Genomic DNA, 22,566 nt, shown 5'->3' on the forward strand with positions numbered 1-22,566 from the left:
GGCACAGAATATAAAGGACATGAAGAAGACCCTAGAAGAGCATAAAGAAGAAATTGCAAGAGTAAATAAAAAAATAGATGATCTTTGGAAATAAAAGAACTGTTGACCAAATTAAGATTCTGGATACTCATAGTACAAGACTAGAGGAAGCTGAACAACGAAACAGTGACCTCAAGGGCCACAGATGAAAAATGAAAGAACAAAAGAAAGAATGGGGAAAAAAATCGAAATGGATCTCAGGAACATGACAGATAAAATAAAACATCCAAATGTAAGACTCACTGGTGTCCCAGAAGGGGAAGAGAAGGGTAAAGGTCTAGAAACAGTATTCAAAGAAATTGTTGAGGAAAACTTCCCAAAGCTTCTACACAATATAAATACACAAAGCATAAATGCCCAGCAAACTCCAAATAGAATAAATCCAAATAAACCCACTCCAAGAATATTCTGATCAGATTGTCAAATACTGAAGAGAAGGAGCAAGTTCTGAAAGCAGCAAGAGAAAAGCAATTCACCACATACTCAGGAAACAACATAACACTAAGTAGTGACTGTTAGGTCATTCATGAATCCACACAACGCAGCAAGTCATGGTTTAAGTAAAGAGTTAAGGTTTATTAGAGGAATAAATTGAACCAAGGATGTAAAAGACTCGTACACGGAAAACTACAAAACATTGCTGAAAGGAATTAAAGAAGACCTAAATAAATTGAAGGACATTCCGTGTTCATGGACTGGAAGTGGAAGACTAAATATTGTTAAGATTTCAATTCTACTGACAGGCATTTAAAGGTTAAATTGCAATTGCAATAAAAATTCCAAAAGCCTTCTTTACAGAAATGGAAAAGCCAATCATCAAATTCATATGAAAATGTAATAGGCCCCAAATAGTCAAAAACATTTTTTCACTCGGCAGATTTTATTGAGATATATCCACAGAGCATATATTCCATCCAAAGTATACCATCAATGTCTCACACTATCATCACTTAGTTGTGCAATCATCATCACACCCAATTTTAGACAACTTTCATTACTGCAAAGAGAAAAATAACAGACATGTACGAAGAAGGAAAACTCCAAACACCCCAGATCCCTTATCCCCACTATTATTGACTCCTAGTAACTGTTACTGTTGATGAAAGAAATTAAAGTTTTATTGCTAAATATAGTCTGTAGCTTGCAGTAGGCAATTTTCCCCCATATACCACTCTATTATTAACTCTTTGTACAAGTGTTGTGCATTTGTAGTAGTTCATGCAAGAATTTATTTATATCTGTAGTGTTAATTGGTAACATACATGACTTCAAAACCACTTTCAATCAAATTCACCTACAATATGGCACTATTACTTATAATCTCAATAACGAGCTACCATCACCTCTATCCATTCCCAAACACTTAAGTTCAATCTTGTTAACAATTCTGTACATATTAGGTAACCGCTCCCCCTTCTATCTCTAGGTATTCTGTATTCTAAATTTTAAGACTGAGTTTAGATGTTTTAGTTAGTTCATATTAAAGAAATCATACAATATCTGTCCTTTTATGTCTGGCTTATTTCAGTCCGCATTATGTCATCAATAAAACTGCATTAAAAAATGCAAAAACATAATGTGTCCTTTACCCTTTGAGGAATCTATCCATATCTACTTTCTATGCACATCATGTCTAATATCTGTTTTCTGTAAGCAAGTCAATCAAACCATCAAAATCACCAAATTTGTAGACTAATTTTTAGCAAATAATTTGTCTCCCCTTATCAAAAACAACAACAACAAATATTTAAGCAGTCTCCTTTAGGAAGGCAATAGACAGAAAAAGTGTATATGTATATGTATAACAATTTTGATTTTCAAAATAATCTGAATTTTTATGTCTAATGTATAAAAATGTATTTTATTATATATATTTTTATATGTTTATATATACATAAACTGTCAGAGCCAATCTTTCTGAAAGAAACAGGGAGCATCTGGAAGATTACACCAAGGAAATGCACCTTGGTGCCTTCAGCCAGCCACCATGACAAAGCCCTCCTCATCGGAGGAAAACAGATCATTGCCTTTAGACAGACAAGCCATGACTTACAGTGCCCTAAGTTCCGGATCATGACTACTCTCTTTAAAACCATTTTGAAAAGAAGAAGTTGGAGGACTCACACTTCCCAATTTTAAAACGTTTCACAAAGTTACAGTAATCAGAACAGTGTGGCACTGGCATAAAGACAGACATATAGACAAATGGAGTAGAATTGAGAGTTCAGAAAGAAACTCTCACATCTATGGCTAACTGATTTTTTTAAAGGGGTGCCAAGTCCGTGGACAGTGATGATTAGATTGTAATTCTTTGAGTGTTTCTGTGGAGTTGTGCCCCACACAACTGTGAATGATAACTCTGATTAGATAATTTCCATGGAGGTGTTACCCCACCCATTCAGTGTGGGTCTAAATTAAATCACTGGAGCCATATAAATGAGCTGACAAACAGAAGGAACTCAATGTAGCTGCGAGTGACATTTGAAGAGGAGCTACAGCCAAAAGGGACACTTTGAAGAACGCACTGGAACTGAAAGAGGAACGTCAGCTTACAGAGACATTCTGGAGATGGCCTTGGAAAGCAGACTTTTGCTCTGGAGAAGCTAAGAGAGGACAAACACCCCAAGAGCAACCAAGAGTGACATTTTTGAGGAGCTGAAGCCTAGGGAGGAATGTCCTGGGAGAAAGCCATTTTGAAACCAGAACTTGGAACAGACGCCGGCCATGTGCCTTCCCAGCTAATAGAGGTTTTCTGGATGCCACTGCCCATCCTCCAGTGAAGGTACCCCATTGTTGATGCATTACCTTGGACACTTTATGGCCTAAGACTGTAACTGTGTAACCAAATAAACCCCCTTTTATAAAAGCCAATCCATTTCTGGTGTTTAGCATTCCGGCAGCATTAGCAAACCAGAACAACCTCTATCTTACAATATGCACAAAAATTAACACAAAACGGATCAATGATTTAATATAAGAACTAAAACAATAAAACCCCTAGAAGAAAACACAGAGAAACCCCTTCAGGACCTCATGGTAGGCAATGGTTTCTTAGACTTTACATGAAAAGCATGAGCAACAAAAGAAAAAAAATCAATAAATGGCACTTCATGAAAATTATAAACTTTTGTGCATCATAGGACTTTATCAATAAAATGAAGACAATCTACAGAATGGGTTATAACAGCCGTCAGAGAAAAGCATTCCAACTTTCAAGGATTGATTTGATGATATCTTAAGGTGTTAACTGGCAAACAGGAACAGAGCCCTCCCACTCACAAAGGTATAAGAAAGAGAAAAATAAAATGTACCTTATTACATTGTCTGATGTTAACAGCACTATGTGGGGATCCACCATTTCACTTGGATACCAGGCAGCATGCTTTAGAGTCAGAGAGGTAGAACTGGTGAAAAATCTCTCAGCAATTGGAGTGGTACTAAAATAGACAACAATTTCCCAAAACATTGTGTAGAACTTGGATTGAAAAGCCGTCTAACAAAAAATTTAGTTTAATACTCTTTGCTCTTCTTTCCTTTAAATTTCTTTCCTTAAATCTTGCTGAGATAGCATTCAAAGCATCTACTGAATCAGTTATTACAGAATCAAAATTAAAATCTTTTCTAAATTGCATAATATAGACACAGTATCTTATTTGACCCTTTCAACAACCTTGTGTGAATAATATGAAGGCAGATAGTATCATTCCTATTTTGGACATGAGGAAACTGAGATTTAGAAAGGAAACAGTTAAGGGGACCTAACCAATAAGATGTAGAGCTAAACTTGAAGCAGTTATATTTCTCCCAGATCTTTCAGGCTTTCATCTTTCTGGGTATGTTGAAAGAAAAAAAAAAAAAAAAAAAAAAAACCAAACTTAAGAGCAAACTCTGACAATACTGGCTTAAAAAAAAAATTCTTATTTCTATCTAATTGAAAGAATCACCTGATTTCCAACGAGACATCAATATGATAATTCATGCAGAATGCAAGTATAATCACACATATATCAAAAACATTAATATCACAAGAAGTCAGTCTTCAGACCATCTGAGTACTCTAATATTTTAATAGCAGCATACCAACCATAGCTTAAGAACAATTTTCTGCATCTACCACAAGTTATACAGATAAACACTAAACGAACATACAACTTACCTACAATTCACTGTTGATTTTCCTCCTTCAAATTCAGAATTCTTCCCCCATCTTTTAGGTAATTCTAATACCATAAGTCCTTTTATTCCTATAAGTGCTACATGATGTTGTGTTGGACTTAACAAGACTTGATAGATTTCAAACAGGGGTGGATTTATGCAAAGCAATCTCTGAAAAATAAAGGAAACTGGTCAAAATAGATAATTTTAATGTAAATATGTGGCAGTTGCTTGAAAGCATATCAATGCTTTAATTTTCTATAATTGGAGGATAATGAAATATTACAGATAAGTACTAACACTTGGCCCACTAGCTGATGAAATAGTTCTCAGCATTTTGACTACAATGTTAACATAAAGTGCATCAGACTTCCCTACCTTGATAAAGAAAATACTACACATAATTTTTCTCTTTATGATCAAATTCCAGCCTACCACTTCAACCACAACTCTCTACCATTTCCCCACTAGTACTTTACACTCAAATCAGATTATCTTGACTTTCTGGGAAATCACATGTTCTGTGTCTTTGCCCACAATGTTCCTCTTCCTGGAATGTCCTCATATTCTTTTTTTAGCTGGATACAAAGACTTATACATTCTTGGAGACTCAGCTTCTATGTACCTTACCCCAAGAAAACATCCCTGGATCCATGTAAGGGCACCTTTTCTGTGCTTCTCTATAGCACACTTTGCATAATTCTATTATAGTGCTTATCACCCTGCAACTAATTGTCCTTTTATTCACTCATCCCACCCAAGAGACTACAAATTACTTGAGTAAAGAATCTGTTTTATTCCTCTCTAGCTTTAGCATAGTACCTGGCACATTGTCAGCTCTCATATGTTTAGTGAGTAGACAAATGAGGAACTAAGAAGAAATTCAATGTTAATTACTATATTATAAATAGTATATAATAAGATACAGAATCTTCAAAAGCTTCTGCAGCAAACAGAACATTGTGTTACCTATGCAAAGTTAATATAAAACTGGTATTTTCAGGGGGTTTTCATAAGCTATTTCTTCCAGCATCATCTGCTCTCAAAAAATTCTCTTCTGCTTGTACTTCCTATTTCTTCTCTCATGACCATGTCACATCCCCATTAATTTATTTTCTGCTTTCTACCTTCAGTAACAAACCATGAGATTAACAATGTTTAGCAGGAGGGTGACCCTTAAGCCAAAATCTTCATAGACTGTTCTGAATATGAGATTTACAATTATCACTGATGTCTGTAAGCCTGTTATTTTTATATTTGTTTTAGTTTCTCTTTGCCGATTCCAATCAAATTGTCTTTTTCTCCTGTCAGTGGTTCTTTCCTTCTTTTCCTTGTACCCAACTTCCATCTTCTTCCTTCTACTTGACTTTGACACTCTATCTCAAACCAGAGGCCGTCTTTTTTCCATGACACCTACAATTCAATCACATTAGGTCATCTGCAATAGTCACAGTATTACAGAGTTTTTGTTGTTTTTAAAGTCACTATTCATGCCCTTTTTTTAACAAGTTGCAACTCATGCCAAGGTGCTTTTTTTTGCCTATCTCTGAGTTTTTAAGATTCTGGAGGATTGAGGGTCATTCAGACAGTCACCAATATTTACTAAGAGTTTGGGTGTTCCAGGCACTTTGTGAAGTGCTGGAGATACAAAAATCAGTAAGGCAAACACAGCTGCTTACAGTGTTTACAGTCTAGAAAAGCCTGTAAGAAAATAATTATAAATAACTAAGAGCGTGACAAATGCATAGCAGTATAGGGTGCAATGGTAATACTGTGTGCTGTACATCTGATAATTACTCTCATTACTCTCATGAAATTTCACAGTAAATTACAGACCCTTGACCTGTTCTCAAAATTGCAGAAACATTACTAGCATCTGGTTAAACTTGTATCACTTGTCGTCAACGAGAATTGGGGAATACCACACAGAAGTGGTAATCAGAATGGGTGCCCATTTTTAAAAGAATCTTTAAAAGAAGAAAATCAATTTATAATAAAGATTTCCGTAAAACAGATCACAGCAAGTTTGAAATACTAGTTGATTACCCACTTTCACATTCTACTCACTCACCAAAAACAAACTAAAAATAACAACAAAAAGACAACCCAGTTAAAAAGTGGGCAAAGAACTTGAATAGTCATTTCTCCAAAGACAACATACAAATGGCCAATAACATCATTAGCCATTAGAGAAATGCAAATCAAAACCACGGTGAGATACAGCCTCACACCCGTTAGAATGGCTACTATTAAAAAAAAAACAAAAACAAAATAACAAGTGCTGGTGAGGATGTGGAGAAATAGGAACGCTTGTACATTGTCGGTGGGAGTATAAATTGGTGCAGCTGCTGTGGAAAATGGTTTCATGGTTTATCAGAATGTTTAGTATAGAATGACCAAATGATATCTTTAGTTTTGGGAGAATTGTTGTCTGTGTTGTTTAATAGTTTGGAAAATATTTTAAATGCTATGAGTGTCTTAATTTTTTTAAAAACATACTTGATCCTATATTTCACACAGTATCAACATTAAGAATGAAAAAAAAATCTGTTGACTACCCCATATTTAGGATGCAGAAATTGGAACTGTTTACAATATGTATTTTCTTTTTTCACACAATTACATTTTACTTCTAAATTGACAATTATTTAGAATTCGTTTCAGATTACATTGCTCACCAAAAGAACAAAAACAAAAATGACAAAAAAAGAATGACCATATGACCAGCAATCCCTCTTCTAGGCATATACCCAAAACAAATGAAAGGAGGGATTCATCCAAATATTTGTACACCCGTGCTCATCACCGCATTATTCAGAATGGCAAAAAGGTAGAAGCAACCCAAATGTCCCTCAGCAGATGAATGATAAACAAATGTGACATATACATACAACGGAATATTACAGAGCTTTAAAAAGGAATGAAAGCTTGAGGACATCATGCTGAGTGAAATAAGTCAGACACAAAGGGACACTTGTAAGATTTCAGTCATAAGTAACAATTTATAGACAGAAAGTAGCATACATGTTATCAGAGGAGTTAATACATAATAGGTGCAGGGTTTCTGATTGGGGTAATGGGAAAGTTCTGGTAATGGATGGTGGTGAGGATAGTATAACATTTGTGAATGTAATTAATCACACTGAATTAGATGCATGGGAGTGACTGAAGATGGGAAAGTTTATGCTGTAAATGTTTCCACAATTTTAAAAAAGAGAGAGACTAAAGAGATAACTACAATTACATGCAATACATAATTCTGGACTGGAACTAATAAGGGAGGAGAAAATGCCTAAAAGGACATTATTGGGATATACAAAAAAAAAACAAACAAACCAGAAATATAGACTGTGAGCTTTATATCAATGTTAAATTTCTTGAACTTGATCACTGTGCTTAAGGTGGTATCGAAAGACATCAGAGTCAAACTGTAGTTTACAACATTTTATTTAGGGCATCAAGATTGCTGCAGCAGCAAAGAAACCTTTCGTCTGCAACGTGAAAGCAGTTTCGAGGTTGGGGAATTTGTGGGCAGTTTTCTAAACAGAAGGAAGCTGGCCAGGTTTTGTTGATTGGAGCAGGGACCTGTTGGTCCTATAGGGGTAGATTAAGTGTAAGGAGGGCTTTATGTTTTTAATTAAGCAAAGTGTGCTTAACTCGGGGCTTAATTGGCTTTTTGAGGTAGAGAGTCCTGGTAGGGACTTCAAGAAGATGATGCTTGTAATGTAACGCGAAGCTAGTTTGGGGAATTTAACTTGTGTATTCTTTCTCAAAAAACCCAGAAGCTATTTTTTATTATATTTTTCAGTGGTTATATAAACTGAATATCCTCATTCTTAGGAAACGTAAATGGAAGTATTAACTGTTAAAGGAGTATGATGTATACAATGTACTCTTACATGTTTAGAAGATGGATGGATGGATGGATGGAGATATCTGGAGAGAGAGAATGATATGGTAAAATGTTAAAAGTTGGTGGATATAGGTATCTGGGTGGGTGGGTATGCTGGAGCTCTCTGTATGAGTTTTGAATTATTTTTGCAACCATCCTGTAAGTTTGAAATTCTTTCAAAATAGTAAGTTTTGGAGATGTAAGATTGCGGCACAGAGAGGAAGGGAAGCTAGTTAGTCCCCCTGGAACAACTAATAAGCAACCAGGAACAGCTAGTAAATAATCCGGAATAACTGTGGGGGGACAAACGTTACCATCCACTCATCACACATCAACCTGAATTGGGAGGAATGCCTGAGATCGCAGCACAAAATCTTTAAGTAAAAACTGTGGATCCAAGCCAGGAGCCCCCTCCCCCAACGGCCCGAGCTGCAAAGCCTCATGGAGCTAGAGAGCAGCTCTCGCCAAGTGAGCAAATATAGCACAGCTGAGCTCCAGTGGGGTTTTAATTAACAAGCGTGGGCTGCTCGATACGAATCCCCAACAAGCGGACAGAGGCTTTGGGTGAAGACTGACTTTGGAGAGCTAGAGGGTGGCCACAGACCGGCCCTGAAGGGGGCTTTCTGTCCCTGTTTCAGCTCAGTGGAGAAAGCCTCAGCCATTTTCAGTTCCCAGTGCTCTGACCCAGACAAGGGTGGAGATAGCACAGGCAGAGAGAGACCACTGAAATGCTAATGACCTCTCCCTATCTTCCCTATCACTATCTTCCCTAAGAGGAAAGGGGTGGGGCCCAGCTCTACTACCTGCCTTCCATTCAGAACCAGACCCCAGAGTCTGGGGGAAAACAGCCACGGGACACATCTTTTTACACCAGTCTGGAGCTACAGGCTGACAGGCGCCACCTGTTGGGCAGAAAAGCACAGTGACCCGAGGTCTCACAGGGTATACCAATTTTCTAAGACACACCCTCAGGGAAACTGGATACTAAATAGTTCTTCCTTCTGGGATTGGAGCCCGTTTGGTCTGGGAAAACCTGATTGGAGTAACCAAGGAAACCATGCCTAGACAACAGAAAACTACAACCTACACTAAAAGAAACAAAGTTATGGCCCAGTCAAAGGAACAAATTTACACTTCAGTTGAGATACAGGAACTTAAACAACTAATACTAAGTCAATTAAAAAAGTTTAGGGAAGATACGGCAAAAGAGATGGACCATATAATGAAAACACTGGGCGTACATAAGGTAGAAATTGAAATTGAAAAACCAACTGGCAGAATGTATGGAAATGAAAGGCACGATACAAGAGATGAAAGACACAATGGAAACATACAACAGCATATCTCAAGAGGCAGAAGAAAACACTCAGGAACTGGAGAACAAGGCACCTGAAAGCCTACACACAAAAGAACAGATAGAGAAAGAATGGAAAAATAGGAGCAATGTCTCTGGGAACTTAAGGACAAAATGAAAATCAGGAATGTATGTGTCATTGGTGTCCCCGAAGGAGAAGAGAAGGGAAAAGGAGCAGAAGCAATAATAGAGGAAATAATCAATGAAAATTTCCCATCTTTAATGAAAGACATAAAATTACGGATCCAAGAAGCGCAGCATACCCCAAACAGAATAGATCTGAATAGGCCTATGCCAAGACACTTAATAATCAGATTATCAAATGTCAAATATAAAGAGACAATCCTGAAAGCAGCAAGAGAAAAGCGATCCATCACATACAAAGGAAGCTTGATAAGAGTATGTGCGGATTTCTCAATAGAAAGCATGGAGGCAAGAAGGAAGTGGGGTGATATATTTAAGATACTGAAAGAGAAAAACCACCAACCAATAATCCTATATCCAGCAAAACTGTCCTTCAAATATGAGGGAGAGCTTAAAATATTTTCAGACAAACAAGACAATGACAGAGTTTGTGAAAAAGATACCTGCTCTACAGGAAACACTAAAGGAAGCCCTGCAGACAGAAAGGAAAAGACAGGAGTGAGAGGTTTGGAAAACAATTTTGGGAGATAGTAGCACAGCAATGTAAGTACACTGAACAAAGATGACTGCAAGTATGGTTGAAAGAGGAAGGCTGGGACCATGTGGGACACAAAAACAAAAGACGAAGGACAAAGACTGGGACTGTGTAACTCAGGGAAACCTAGTGTGCTCAGTGATTGTAATAAAAGGTACAAATATGTTTTTACATGAAACAAATGAATGTCAACATTGCAAGGTGTTAAAAATAGGGTGGGACTGGGGGAAAATACAATCAATGCAAACTAGAGACCATAATTAATGGAAACATTGTATTATGCTTCCTTTAATATAACAAAGGTAATATACCAAAGCTAAAAGCATATAGTGGGGGGGGGGGAGGGGAGATAGGGTAAGGATATGGGACTCCTGGCATTGGTGATGTTGTCTGTTAATACTATCTTTCTTTTTGTTGCTTTCTAGCTGTCATGTTTTTGTTGTCGTCTTATTTCTCTCTCTCTCTTTTCTTTTTCTTTTGTCTCTCTGCCTTCTTTGATTCTTCTTCCTCTTAGGGGAAGAAATGGATATGTCCTTATGCAGATAGTGGTGATGGTGCTGAATACATAAATACGTGACTATACAGGGAATTAACAACTGTTTACTTAGGGCAGAATGTATGGTGTGGGAACAAAACCATCTTAAAAGTAAGGGGTTGATGAAGAAATCTTGAGGGCACTATATTGAGTGAAATAAGACAGACACATAAGGCAAATATGCAGGATCTCACTGATATGAACTAATTATAACATGTAAACTCATAGACATGAAATATAAGTTACCAGGATATAGAATGAGGCTAAAGAAGGGGGATTGTTTGCTTATTATGAGCAGAATGTTCAACTAGGGTGAACTTAAACATTCGTAAATGGACAGGGGTGATGGTAGCATGTTGTGAGAATAACTAACAGTGCTAAAGGTGTGTGCAGGTGGTGAAAAGGGTAAGTTCCGAGTCACGTATGTCACCAGAAGGAAAGTTGGAGGTTAAAAGGTGGGAATGTATAAAACAGTGAATCTCGTGGTGGACAATGTCCGTGATTAACTATACAAATACCAGAAATCTCTCTCACGAACAAATGTATGATACTATATAACCAGATGTTAACAATAAAGAGGCATATAGGAAAAAAATATATACATATTGCAAACTATATACTACAGTTAGTAGTATTTTAACATTCTTTCATCAACAGTAACAAATGTACTATACCAAAACTATGACTCAATAACGGAAGGGGGGTTGGTTACGGGTATGGGAGAATTTGAGTCTCCTTTTTTTGTCTTTATTTCTTTTCTGGAGTAATGAAAATGTTCTAAAAATTGACAAAAAAATTAATTGTGGTGATGGATGCACAGCTGTATGATAGTATCATGGGCAACTGATTGTACACTTTGGATCTTTGGATCTCAATAAAAATATATATATATAAATGTATATATATATCAATGAAACCAATAACAAAACAAAAAAATCCAGGCTTAACATATCCTTAGAAGGATGTTCACAGCAGCTTTATTCTTAATAACACAAAACTGGAAACAACCCAAGTGTCCATTAAAGAGAATGATAGATTGTGGTCTATTCATACAATGGAATACAATGTAATTATATTAAAAAAAGTACTACTGATACAACATGGATGAATCTTAGAAACATGTTGAATGAAAGAAGTGACACAAAAGAGTATTCCCTGTATGATTCCATTTATATAAAGTTCAAGAACAAGCCAAACTTATCTACAATGGTAGGAATCAGAACACGGTTGCCTGGGGAAGACTGACCGGTGGCAGTAGCATTCTCAGGGGCAATTATATTACATGTTCCTGTACGGTCTGAATTTTGTATAATGAGCATGCATTATTTCTGTAAACCCCAAAACAATACAGACACTTAAAAAAAATTTTTTTTTTTTTAAATCCCTTCCAAATTTGAGGATGGCCTAATTTTCTAAAAGGGAAAATCAAGAATTATCAGAGAATTCCTCCTCCATGTCAGGCACGAAATGTGGTGCTTCCGAATCTATAACCCGATTCGATGCTCACAACCCCCCCAAGAGAAAGTTATGATTATCCCTACCGCATTAATGTCACATCATGAAATAGTGCATCATGAAATAGGATTCCCTTGACCAACCCACCAAAAATATCCCCTTACCCCGCGCTTTCTCTTTTTTCAGAGCACTTAACCATCACTGATATTTATTCCACGGTCTTTCTCTTCCTTCCAGACTCCCAGAACCTAAGCACAATAAAGCGGAAGAACCTGGATCTGTTTTGTTTCCGCAAAAGTGCCTGGCACAGTGAACATTTCCCGAAGGAATGAAATAAGGAAACAGAGTCTTCAAATTGTTATGTCGCCACGCTGGATTGGAAAAATAATAAAGGGGTCTCTAGGGACCGTTCCACTCGAAGTAGGAGGTCCCCGAAAGGGCACTTACTTACACTTGAACGGCGCACCATCAGGAGATGGAAGACAAACAGATGGGAAGGGAACAAAAACACGAGTCTCGACCCCAGCTAAGGGTCATTTCCAAGATCAGTTAGCCGTACCTGATACTGGGAGAGGGAAGGTTCCTCACCGCCGCCACTGAGGCCCCGAAGACGAATGACTAAGAAGGCGCTGCCTTCCCCGTCCCACAGGAAGAGCTCTCCGCCAAGGCCGAAGAGTAGGTTTCTCGTCAACAACGGCGACGACGGCAGCTGCGGCGAAGACAAAGATACAGACGCCGGTTTCTCAGCTTCGGTTGGATTCTGGTTCTTCAGTCCCTCCTGGAGCCGCAGAAATACAACGTGGTTAGGAAGCCAGGTCTGCCAGAGCTCACTGTCACTCACAGACTCCTCAGCAGCCGCCATCTTGACTCAACTAGTTTCCTCACTCCAGTTGCTCAGCCCGCCGCTGAGTGCAGTCAATCCACGGCCAGCCGTGCCCTGCTTCAGCCAATCATCACGCGGACGCCCCGGAAGCACGAGGCTCCAGCTGGGGGCGGAATAAAGGTGAGGCCAACCCATCAGGCAGGGGCATCGCCCGAGGAAAGCCAATCACCAGTCAAGCACTTATACTGAAGCGAAGGGGGCGGGACGAGAAGGTCAACAGGCTGAAGCAGGCATAAGAGGAAGTGTTGATGCAGCTAAAGTGTCGTAGCTCGGGGAGAGAGCCTGAGACCTGTGTTTCTAATTGCCTATAGGACACCTCCGCCAGGGTAAACCCAGACATCCAAAGCCTACCCTCAAGATTACTTCTCTGTCACTCAATTCAGATTTGGTTTATCTCACAAATGCCACTAAAGTCACCCATTTTGGGTTCCCCAAATCTGTCGCTGCATGGAGTCGGTCGGTGAGATTTACACTTCCCGGAATTCCCTGCCCTCCAAGAGCGGTGTGATAGCTCCAGAGACTACAGCTCCCAGCGTCCTGCGCGCCCGAGCGGGGCGGGGCTTTCTGGTCACGACTCCCGCGAAAAGGACATGGCAGAGCCGTCAAGATCCCGGCACCGCTCGCTGTATAAAGTAAGGGGCTCGCCGCCTTGGAAGGAGGCATTCAGGCAGGTAGGTTTGGGGTTTGGAAGGCCTCCCTGGGCCGTAGTCACTCCCCTAATCCATCCCGGGGTCCGCTGTCCGTTCCTTCACCTCAGCCCTGCTCTGAGGAAGGTGACCGGAGAGCTTGGCCGGTGGACGTCCTTGGTCACAGCCCAGTTGCCTTCCCGGAGTTTCTGTCTCTCAGTGTGGGATTAGCCTGGGTCCCCTACCCTCAGTTTTTAGATAAGGGTTTGCTTTACATTTGAAGTGTGGTCATGACCGCACCCCCTGCACCCCACAATATTAATAATAATGAAAACATCTCTGAGCACCTGCTGTGCGTCGGGCACCGAGAGAGGCATTTTGTATACGTACTTCGTGTGAGGTGCGGATTATTTCTGTTCTAGAGAGGATAAATTGAGAGCCAGAAGAGCGTCAGTTACTAAGTAGCAGAGTTGTATCCCATCTCGGTTCTGATTTATTCTGAACTCAGCATGGTTCCCAGAGAGTAATATTTCCTGTCTCTCCAGGAATCCCTGAAGTAGTAGATTTATCCCAGGAAAGTAAACTGACGCTAGAATGACTGTAGAGCAGTGTTTCTGAACCGTTGACATTTCGAGGGTAATAAATCTTTGTTGTGGGGGGGGGTGGTCTATGTATTGTAGAATGTTTAGCAGCATCCCTAGCTTCTACCCACTCGATGTCCAATAGCCTTCTATAGAAAATGTCTATAGACATTGCTAAATGTTCCCTGGGGGACAAAATCAACCCCAGAAGCACTGTTGTACAGGAAGGCAGTTACCACAGCCATATCTGGAGCAGTATATAAGCTCAGACAGAAGGAGGGAGCTTGCCACAGCCAAGAGGGACTCTGAAGAATGCACAGGAGCTACAGATGAGAGACAGTTTGAGGACGGCTGTTGAAAGCAGACTTTTGCTCCATAGAAGCTAAGAGAGGACAAATACCCCGAGTGCAACTAAGAGTGACATTTTTGAGGAACTGCAGCCTAGAGAGGGACGTCCTGGGAGAAAGCCATTTTGAAACCAGTACTTCAGAGCAGACGCCAGCCACGTGCCTTCCCAGCTAACAGAGGTTTTCCGGAGACCATTGGCCATCCTCCAGTGAAGGTACCCGACTGCTGATGTGTTACCTTGGACACTTTATGGCCTTAAGACTGTAACTGTGTAATCAAATAAACCCCCTTTTATAAAAGCCGATCCATCTCTGGTGCTTTCTTCATTGTCTAGTTTGCTAATGCTGCCAGAATGCAAAACACCAGAAATGGATTGGCTTTTATAAAGGGGGTTTATTTGGTTACAAAGTTACAGTCTTAAGGCCATAAAGTGTCCAAGGTAAGTCATCAACAATTGGGTACCTTCACTGGAGGATTGCCAATGGTGTCCGGAAAACCTCTGTTAGCTGGGAAGGCATGTTGCTGGCATCAGCTTCCAAAGTTCTGGTTTCAAAATGGCTTTCTTCCAGGACGTCCCTCTCTAGGCTGCAGTTCCTCAGAAATGTCACTCTTAGTTGCACTTGGGGTATTTTTCCTCTCTTACCTTCTCTGGAACAAGAGTCTGCTTTCAATGGCTGTCTTCAAACTGTCTCTCATCTGCAGCTCCTGTGCTTTCTTCAAAGTGTCCCTCTTGGCTGTAGCTCCTCTTCAAGACATCACTCACAGCTGCACTGAGTTCCCTCTGCCTGTCAGCTCATTTATATAGTTCCACTGATCAAGGCCCACCCTGAATGGGTGGGGCCACAACTCCATGGAAATATCTAATCAGAGTTATCACCTACAGTTGGTTGGGGCACATCTCCATGGAAACACTCAAAGTATTAGTTAGGGTTCTTTAAGGAAACAGAATCAATGAGAGGTGTCTCTGACTATCAAATTGTAAAAAGTGACTCACGCAACTGTGGGTTTGCATGAGTCCAAATTCTGTAGAGCAGTCAACAAACTGTCAACTCCAAGGAAGATGTCCGATGAACTCCTCAGGAAACGAACCGGCAACTTCGACGAACTCCTCAGGAAATGCTTCACTGGAGCACCCAACTATTAAAGAAACCAGCACTGAAGATAGAATGTGACTTATGGACTTATACATGAATAAAGCCTTGTAATTTTATCTATCTACAGGTGGACAAGGACTGGAGGGGAATGTGCAAGATTAAAAAGTTAGGGTTGTAGTTGAAATTTTATATATTCTATAAATTTCCCTTAATGTTTTAACAACTAATCTAAGAGTTTTTGGATTTTGTTGTTTTTTCTTGTTTGTTTGTTTGTTTTTAATGGAATTGCCCATTTTTTGCCCCTGTCTTTTTGCTTCTTCCAAGGGATGCCTGGAAAGGATGAGAAACAGCCGCGACAGACTCCTGAACAAGTACCGCCAGGCTGGAGGCAGTATGCCAGGTGGAGCTCAGAACACCTTTCTGGTGCAAGAGGTGATGGAAGAGGAATGGAGTGCTTTGCAGTCAGTGGACAGATGTCCAGAGACCTTGGCTCAGGTCAGTTTGGGATATGTGTGTGCAGGAACGGGGCTACAGCACCAGGAACTCTTAATGTCCTTTCTGTACCTGTTTACTAAAGTCCTCTATACCCACCCACCTCCAGCCCTCAGTCAGGATTTTAACTGTTAACCCAGATTCTTCTCCCAGTGCTTCCTAAATACCAGACAATAGACCTGCTGCATCATTGTATCATAATCACTTATGAAACTTAAAAAAACTTTGTATATTGGCTCCAACCCTGGAAAATTTGATTCAGTAAGCATGAGTAAAGAATTTCTCTCTTTAAAAAGGTCTCACAGCCAGGGTTGGGAGCTGGTTGTGGACAGGAAACCATTTACAGTTTATTAGGAAGAGCACTTGACTGGAAGTCAGGAGTTCTGGAATTTTAGTACTGATTTTGCTATTAATTGATTGCTCACTTCACTCTGCCTCTTTGAGCTTTAGTTTTCACATTTATAAAATGAAGATGATATGTTGTTAATGTTGTGAGGACCATATAAGATAACATGTCAAAAACTGCCTTGCAAACATCAAGTTACTATATGTTAATGATGCATTATTGGGTGCCTTCTATGTGTCCTACAGCATGCTAAATGTTTGCCTTATATCATCACAATTAGTTCTCATGATAACCCTCTCAGGTAGGTTTTATTCCCACTTTACAGAGCCTGAAAATTGAAGTTTACAGGGGTTAGGAATTTTCCTGCAGTCAGAGCACCTTGGCAGAACCAGGTATTTAACTGCTACCATATACTGTCTCCCCAAAATTTCATGCTGTTTTTCTTTTATTGGATAGCTTGATCATTCATTGATGATTTCTCGTCATGGCCACAATAACTCATTGTCAGTATATAGTATAGAAGGCCTGGACTGATTTCCTGAGGGAAACTGGGTTCTTCAAGCCAAGTTCCAAGTATGAGTCCTTGTATGGCTTGGCAACTGGTTGAAACTTGTGACCTCTGATGAGCTCTGCTTTCTCTTGAAGGTGGAGGAACTGATGGACCTGGCTGTACTGGAGGAAATTCAACAGGAGCTAATTAACCAAGGTGATCCCTGGAAGTAGGCCTTCCTACCTTTATTTGTCTACTTTAATTCTGACATTCCCTCTAAATAGGATTAGTTCTTAACTCCCCTTGCTCTACCTCTTTCTTCAGTCATATTTCCAGAAGACTGTTTTTACTCTGAAGGCTCAGCTGTCTTCCCAATAATAAGGATCTCCAGTGTATTGGCCTTGTGCTAAGAACTTCTCATTCCATGATACTGTTTTCTCCTTATAACTGCGCTACAAGACAGTGTTAGAAGAGAAAGTATTGTCTTACACAGATCACACAGCTAGCAAGTGGTGGAACTGGGGAGCAAAATCAATTGTATGAATCTGGTACCCATATTCATTCTACTATCCTATTGTACCTATATAGTTAATAGAAATCCTGTCCCTTTACAGGATACAGGGCATGATCATATCCCTTGCTCTACCTAAATTATGTGCCATCTCTTCCATCCATTCTTTATTGACTCCCCAGGGTCTTTGTGAGTGTCTACTTTGGGGGGCATCCCTGGCATTGAATGGAGTGCATAGTTTAGCACCTTATATAATTATTTATTCCACATAGCTTTGTCTCGGCTAGCCTTAGCTTTTCTCGCCTATAAAACAGAGATAATAAACCTACCCTATAAAGTTTGTTGTAAGATTCAAATAAAATATGTCTAGAAGACTTAGAGCACTGCCTGACATAAAGCAGTAGGCAATAGTTATTATGGGGATGCAAGAGCATCGATTCTTGAGCCAGACGGCTAAAATTCACTTCTCAGCTTTACCACTTTAACTTTTGGGACACTGGGCAAGACACTTAATCTCCCTGTGCCTAGGTTTCTTCATCTTTAAAATAAGGATAATAATAAAGAAGTTAACAAATATAAAGGGATTAAAAGAGCATTTGACACATAGTAAATGCTATGCAAGCATTCGTTACTGTCATTATTATTGATTCGACTGTGAATTCATTGAGTTTATCTTTTTTTCTTTTTCTTTTTTTTTTTTTTTTTTGATTCACCCTTTCCCCCACCTACAAAATCTATTTTAGTTATGAAACATAGGTCTCAGTAAATGTTTCCTTTGAGGTGTATTTAACTTAAAAATCTGGAGTGACAAGTATTTACTATGCTTTGTTGTACTCAGTCAAAAGGAACACTCTAGAGCAGAGGCTGGCAAACTTTTTCTATAAAGGCTCAGATAGTAAATATTTCAGGTTTTGCAGGCCACACAGTCTCTGTTGCAACTACTCAACTCTGCTGTTGTAGTGCAAAAGCATTCACAGACAGTACATAAACAAATGAGTGTGGCTGTGTTCCAGTACAACTTCATTTACAAAAACAAGCAGTGAGCTGAATTTGGCCAGTGGGCTATAGTGTGCTGACTGTAAGTTTCTCAAAGGCAGGACCAGTCTTCTTCATTGCTGTACCCCAGTGATACACATTGAGGTATTGTTGCATGTTGTGCTGAAATAAAAACAGACCTCACTGAGAACAACACAGTGCCCTGTAGTGTTAGCTTTCTCTAGCTACCCCTGGGATTTAACATTCCACATCTCTGTCCTGTGACCTCTGGAGATGTGTGTGAAATGTGTCTCCTTCTCACTTAGCCTCATCTTCACTTTATGTGCTCACAAGGAGGGGACACAAAGGAGGAGGAGGGATCCAACAAGATGATGCTAGCCTCAGTGAGCAGTAAATACCTAGTGACTGATAGCAAGTTTATGCCTGAATCTTTCTCTTGTGTGGAGGGTGCCATTGAAGGTGAAGCTTAGCATCAAAGATGGGGAAACCTGGGTGAAGCACAGTGAAGGACAACAACTGCTGTTTACCTTGCAGAACAGTCCATCATCAATGAGTATGAGAAGAGCTTGCAGTTTGATGAAAAGTGTCTCAGTGTCATGCTGGCTGAGTGGGAAGCAAATCCCCTCATCTGTCCTGTGTGTACAAAGTAAGAGTTTCCAAAACCTTTTCAGCATTATTGGTTCCTACCCCCCACCTCAAAGATGAGTGGAATTTCCCCCCAGGTTTTTTGCTTGGAAAGGTTTGGAGATCTAGGTCTGGTGTCCATGCAGACCTTGATGCTCTGGGATCCCATTTCTGCTTCTAGGTACAACCTGAGAATAACAAGTGGTGTGGTCGTGTGTCAGTGTGGCCTGTACCTCCCATCTCCTGTAAGTGTTCCACATGGATTTTGTGCCACCTCTTCCCACATATACCCACTCTCTTAAAGAACCTTCAGTGGTGTGCTAGAGCCGATTGTGCACATCTCTTCATAGCTGTGTTCAGTATTGGTAGCTTGAAATCAGCCATGGTGAGAATATTTACAGCATGGAAATTGGCAAACACTGCGAATCAGCACCCCTCCTCCCCAGAGCTGTTTATTAAACACAGATTAGTGCACCACTGTTTAAAATCTTTCTAGAGATCCCAGTTTCGGATTGGAAACACCTGTATCTGGTCTTCCAAATAAATTTAAAACATGAAGTCACACCTATATTCAGAATTTAAGCTTCAGTGATCTTAAAATGCAGTGGGAGTCTCTCATCAGACATGGGGGACCGAAAGTTTGCCAGCTAATTGAGCAGTTAAAGTGGTGAATTATAAAAATGAAACATCTTATAGTAAGTTTAAAATTTATAAATTTACTTGCCAGTCTGAGTGAAGCTCTGCTGACTGGAGATCTGACATCATCTTTTCTCACATATAACACTCCCATAATGCATAGTCCCAAGTTTCCAGTTTTCTTTCTTTAATGTGAATCAAGAAGCTGAGTACCTAGCTTTAGGATTTTTCCTCCCCTTCTTTTATCTAATTCATGTGTTGTTTTTCTTTCCTTTTTAGCAACTCATTCTTTTTAAGCGTTTCCTAAACATACCACTGTTATCATAAAAACTTTTCCTTTCATTCTCATATTTCATTGGCTTACATAATATGTAATTAAATTACTTAATTACAGTAGCAAATTCATTTAGCATGAAGAGATCTGGGAACAAACATAGCAGGCTTTGGCAAGGATACACTCAGCTAGTAGAAGCAGAGGTGTGAGGGAAGCTAGAAAGCAGCCTGCTAGCTGAGTTCTGCATGCCAAGTGGCAGTTATAGAGAGCATTGGTTAATCGGGAGAGGCAGTTAAATGGAAATGAAGAGATCTTCTTAGCACAATCATGAGCCCAAAGAGCATTTTCTAAAGGTCCAAGATATCAAGCCATTAAAGTGAGCCAGAGTTACACAGGTGGCCTGAGGAATCAGGATTTTCGACCCGTTGACTATAGATTGGTTGTAGTTGAACTTTTTTTTATTTCTTAGGCTCCTGAGTTGACAGAGCAGAAGCTCCGTGCCTTTTTAGAAGACAGTGTAAATGAGCACAGTGCACATTGTCCCCACACCCCTGCGTTTTCAGTCACTGAAGGAGAAGAAAAGTCCAGTCTTCTCATGAGCTGTCTGGTAAGCCTCCTAGTGTTAAGAGCAAGTCAGCAGTTGATTATATCCCACCTTAGTAGAAATTATAGCTTACAAACAGGAAAATGTTTAAAAATGCAGTTTACTTTCTGAGGAAACTACTTGATTGTATAGAAAAATGAAAGTTAAGAAGTCACTTCAGCTAAATGGCCAATCATTCCCTGAAAGGGGAAAGCACAGGCAGTGTAGGATAGTGGAAGGAGCACTGGTTTGGGAATTAGGAAGCCTGGCTGTGCCACCTCTTTTTTTTTTTTTTTTTTTTTAAGAGAAGTTGTAGGTTTACAGAACAATCATGCATAAAACACAGGACTCCCATATACCACCCTACTATTAACACCTTGCACTGATGTGGAACATTTATTACAACTGATGATAGCACGTTTTTATAATTGTACTGTTAACTATAGTCCAGGACATAGGTAGGTATGTAACGTGTTTTCGTGGAAGTGAGTTAGAGGAAGGAGAATTGAAGCAGCACAAGTCAGATGCCTTCATTTTAAGCCTTCTTAGTAAGATAAACTAGTGAGTCATCCACAGTGTAACAGTAGCAGAGTAGAGCTCAAGAGTGTCAAAGTTTCAGAGCAAGTGCTAGAGGGAATGGGAATGGCAATTAAAGAAGCAAAGGATTGCCTCATTGCCCCCAAAGCACAGCATTACCTTTGTCATGGCCCCAATTTTCTGCTTACCTGACCACCAATGCCCTGCAACTCAAAGCAGCAGCAGGGCCAAGTGGATGGTGAGGCATGGAGTACCACAGGAGGCATCGGTGGTCTTAGGAGGAGCATGACTGACCATGTCGGCTGCAGGATGAGCAGGGAGGCCATTGTTGGGTAAGAGGTCACAGCAAAGATGAGAATCGGGAGGAAGAAGGAAGGATAAGTTGTAGTAAACAGGATCCTGGAGTTCAGTATTTTGAAAGATTGATCATTCGGGAATGCTCTAAAAGTGCCTTTAGGCTTTTGGTTTCACTTTAAGGGGAAATCAAGGAAGAATCAAGGACCATTGGATTCAAGATACAGTGAGGTCAGGCTGTAGGGTGATTCAGCATGGCTACTGATGGTGAGGTAGAGGAAGAGGGGTGTGATAGTTATCAAAGATGGTGCATATACAAGAATGTGGAAGATTTGAGATGTGAGAGGGACAGTGTTCTGGGGTTGGTCAAAGGGATGGACCACCTGTTAGCCAGAGTTGTAAGGTAATTTCTCCCAGAGAAAGCAAAATATATTACTTTGGAAGTAGCCAAGGTCCCTGAGCCATCAAGGAATCAGCCAATTTTACACTCATAGGGGCCAACTGATCGTGCTGGGAGATCAAGGAAAGATGTCAGTGGGCTTCTGAGTTCTTTCTGTGTGAGCATGTGTGGTTTGTACCGCCCCTGTGATGCCTACATGTTTTGAGCTTGGTTGAGTCTCACTGCATGCTGGGTTATGAAGTCTCCAAGTTATCAAGTTTGAATAACTTTTCTAATCACTGGTTTCCTGAGGATAAGAATATTTGATCAGTTCATCTCCAGAATTCGATCTTAGCTGCTGACAGTTTCAAAGACAGTTGTTTTAGGGCTGCAGGAGAGGTCCAGCCAAGACCAAGAGTGGGACATATCACTGACAAACTACACTACTGAACTATTCATAATCATATAACTCTGTATCACCTTGTCACCTCAACTGTAGCATAAATGTCATGACTGACTGTAACTTTTAACCATATATTGAGATAACTTTCATGACTGAAATACAATTTAAACTAAATTTTTTCCTATTTAAATCCAGGCTTGTGATACTTGGGCTATCATCCTCTGAAGCCAGCCTTGACTCACATCGTTCCTGGGTTGGAAGCAACTTACTCCATCTTAGAAACGGGCCTTGTATATACACACCTTTTATTTATAACTTATTTTGTATTAAAAACTTTTCAAATGTCCCTCCTCCGGGTGT

General features: G+C 39.9%; 2 protein-coding genes across 5 annotated transcripts in view; one reads left to right on the forward strand and one right to left on the reverse strand.

Moving 5' to 3' along the window:
- The window catches only part of NUP88 (nucleoporin 88), a 76,349-nt gene extending 63,349 nt beyond the window's left edge, over positions 1–13,000 (reverse strand). For both annotated transcript variants that reach the window (XR_005212592.1, XM_037808318.1), the window contains exons 1-3: positions 12,669–13,000; positions 4,196–4,365; positions 3,351–3,476 (exon numbers count right to left, since the gene is read on the reverse strand). Coding sequence is in view for 1 of the 2 variants with exons in the window: in XM_037808318.1 (XP_037664246.1) it covers positions 3,351–3,476; positions 4,196–4,365; positions 12,669–12,971 (599 nt within the window). In the remaining variant the exon portion in view is untranslated. The remainder of the gene's footprint in view (positions 1–3,350; positions 3,477–4,195; positions 4,366–12,668) is intronic.
- A 237-nt stretch (positions 13,001–13,237) lies between these two features.
- RPAIN (RPA interacting protein) lies at positions 13,238–22,552 on the forward strand. Of its 3 annotated transcripts, XM_037808356.1 has the most exons (7): positions 13,250–13,663; positions 15,966–16,136; positions 17,125–17,185; positions 19,011–19,122; positions 19,282–19,345; positions 20,480–20,617; positions 22,402–22,552. In XM_037808356.1, the coding sequence occupies exons 1-7, from the start codon at positions 13,583–13,585 to the stop codon at positions 22,429–22,431; spliced, it is 657 nt and encodes a 218-aa protein (XP_037664284.1). In that variant the 5' UTR covers positions 13,250–13,582; the 3' UTR covers positions 22,432–22,552. The 3 variants fall into 3 exon arrangements, with proteins under 3 accessions (XP_037664285.1, XP_037664286.1, XP_037664284.1); XM_037808357.1 differs by lacking the exons at positions 19,011–19,122; positions 19,282–19,345; positions 20,480–20,617; positions 22,402–22,552 and adding an exon at positions 17,294–18,069 and having other exon boundaries at positions 13,238–13,663; XM_037808358.1 differs by lacking the exons at positions 19,011–19,122; positions 19,282–19,345; positions 22,402–22,552 and having other exon boundaries at positions 13,243–13,663; positions 20,480–20,608.
- Positions 22,553–22,566: the final 14 nt, after the last annotated feature.

The sequence above is a fragment of the Choloepus didactylus genome, chromosome 18, assembly GCF_015220235.1.
Source record: "Choloepus didactylus isolate mChoDid1 chromosome 18, mChoDid1.pri, whole genome shotgun sequence".
Lineage (NCBI taxonomy): Eukaryota > Metazoa > Chordata > Mammalia > Pilosa > Megalonychidae > Choloepus > Choloepus didactylus.

Coding starts and splice junctions, on each gene's coding strand:
- RPAIN (XM_037808356.1), top strand. CDS start 13,583: ATGGCAGAGCCGTCAAGATCCCGGCACCGCTCGCTGTATAAAGTAAGG. Junction 17,186..19,010: donor ACAGGAGCTAATTAACCAAG/GTGATCCCTGGA, acceptor TTTACCTTGCAG/AACAGTCCATCATCAATGAG. Junction 20,618..22,401: donor GTCTTCTCATGAGCTGTCTG/GTAAGCCTCCTA, acceptor ATTTAAATCCAG/GCTTGTGATACTTGGGCTAT.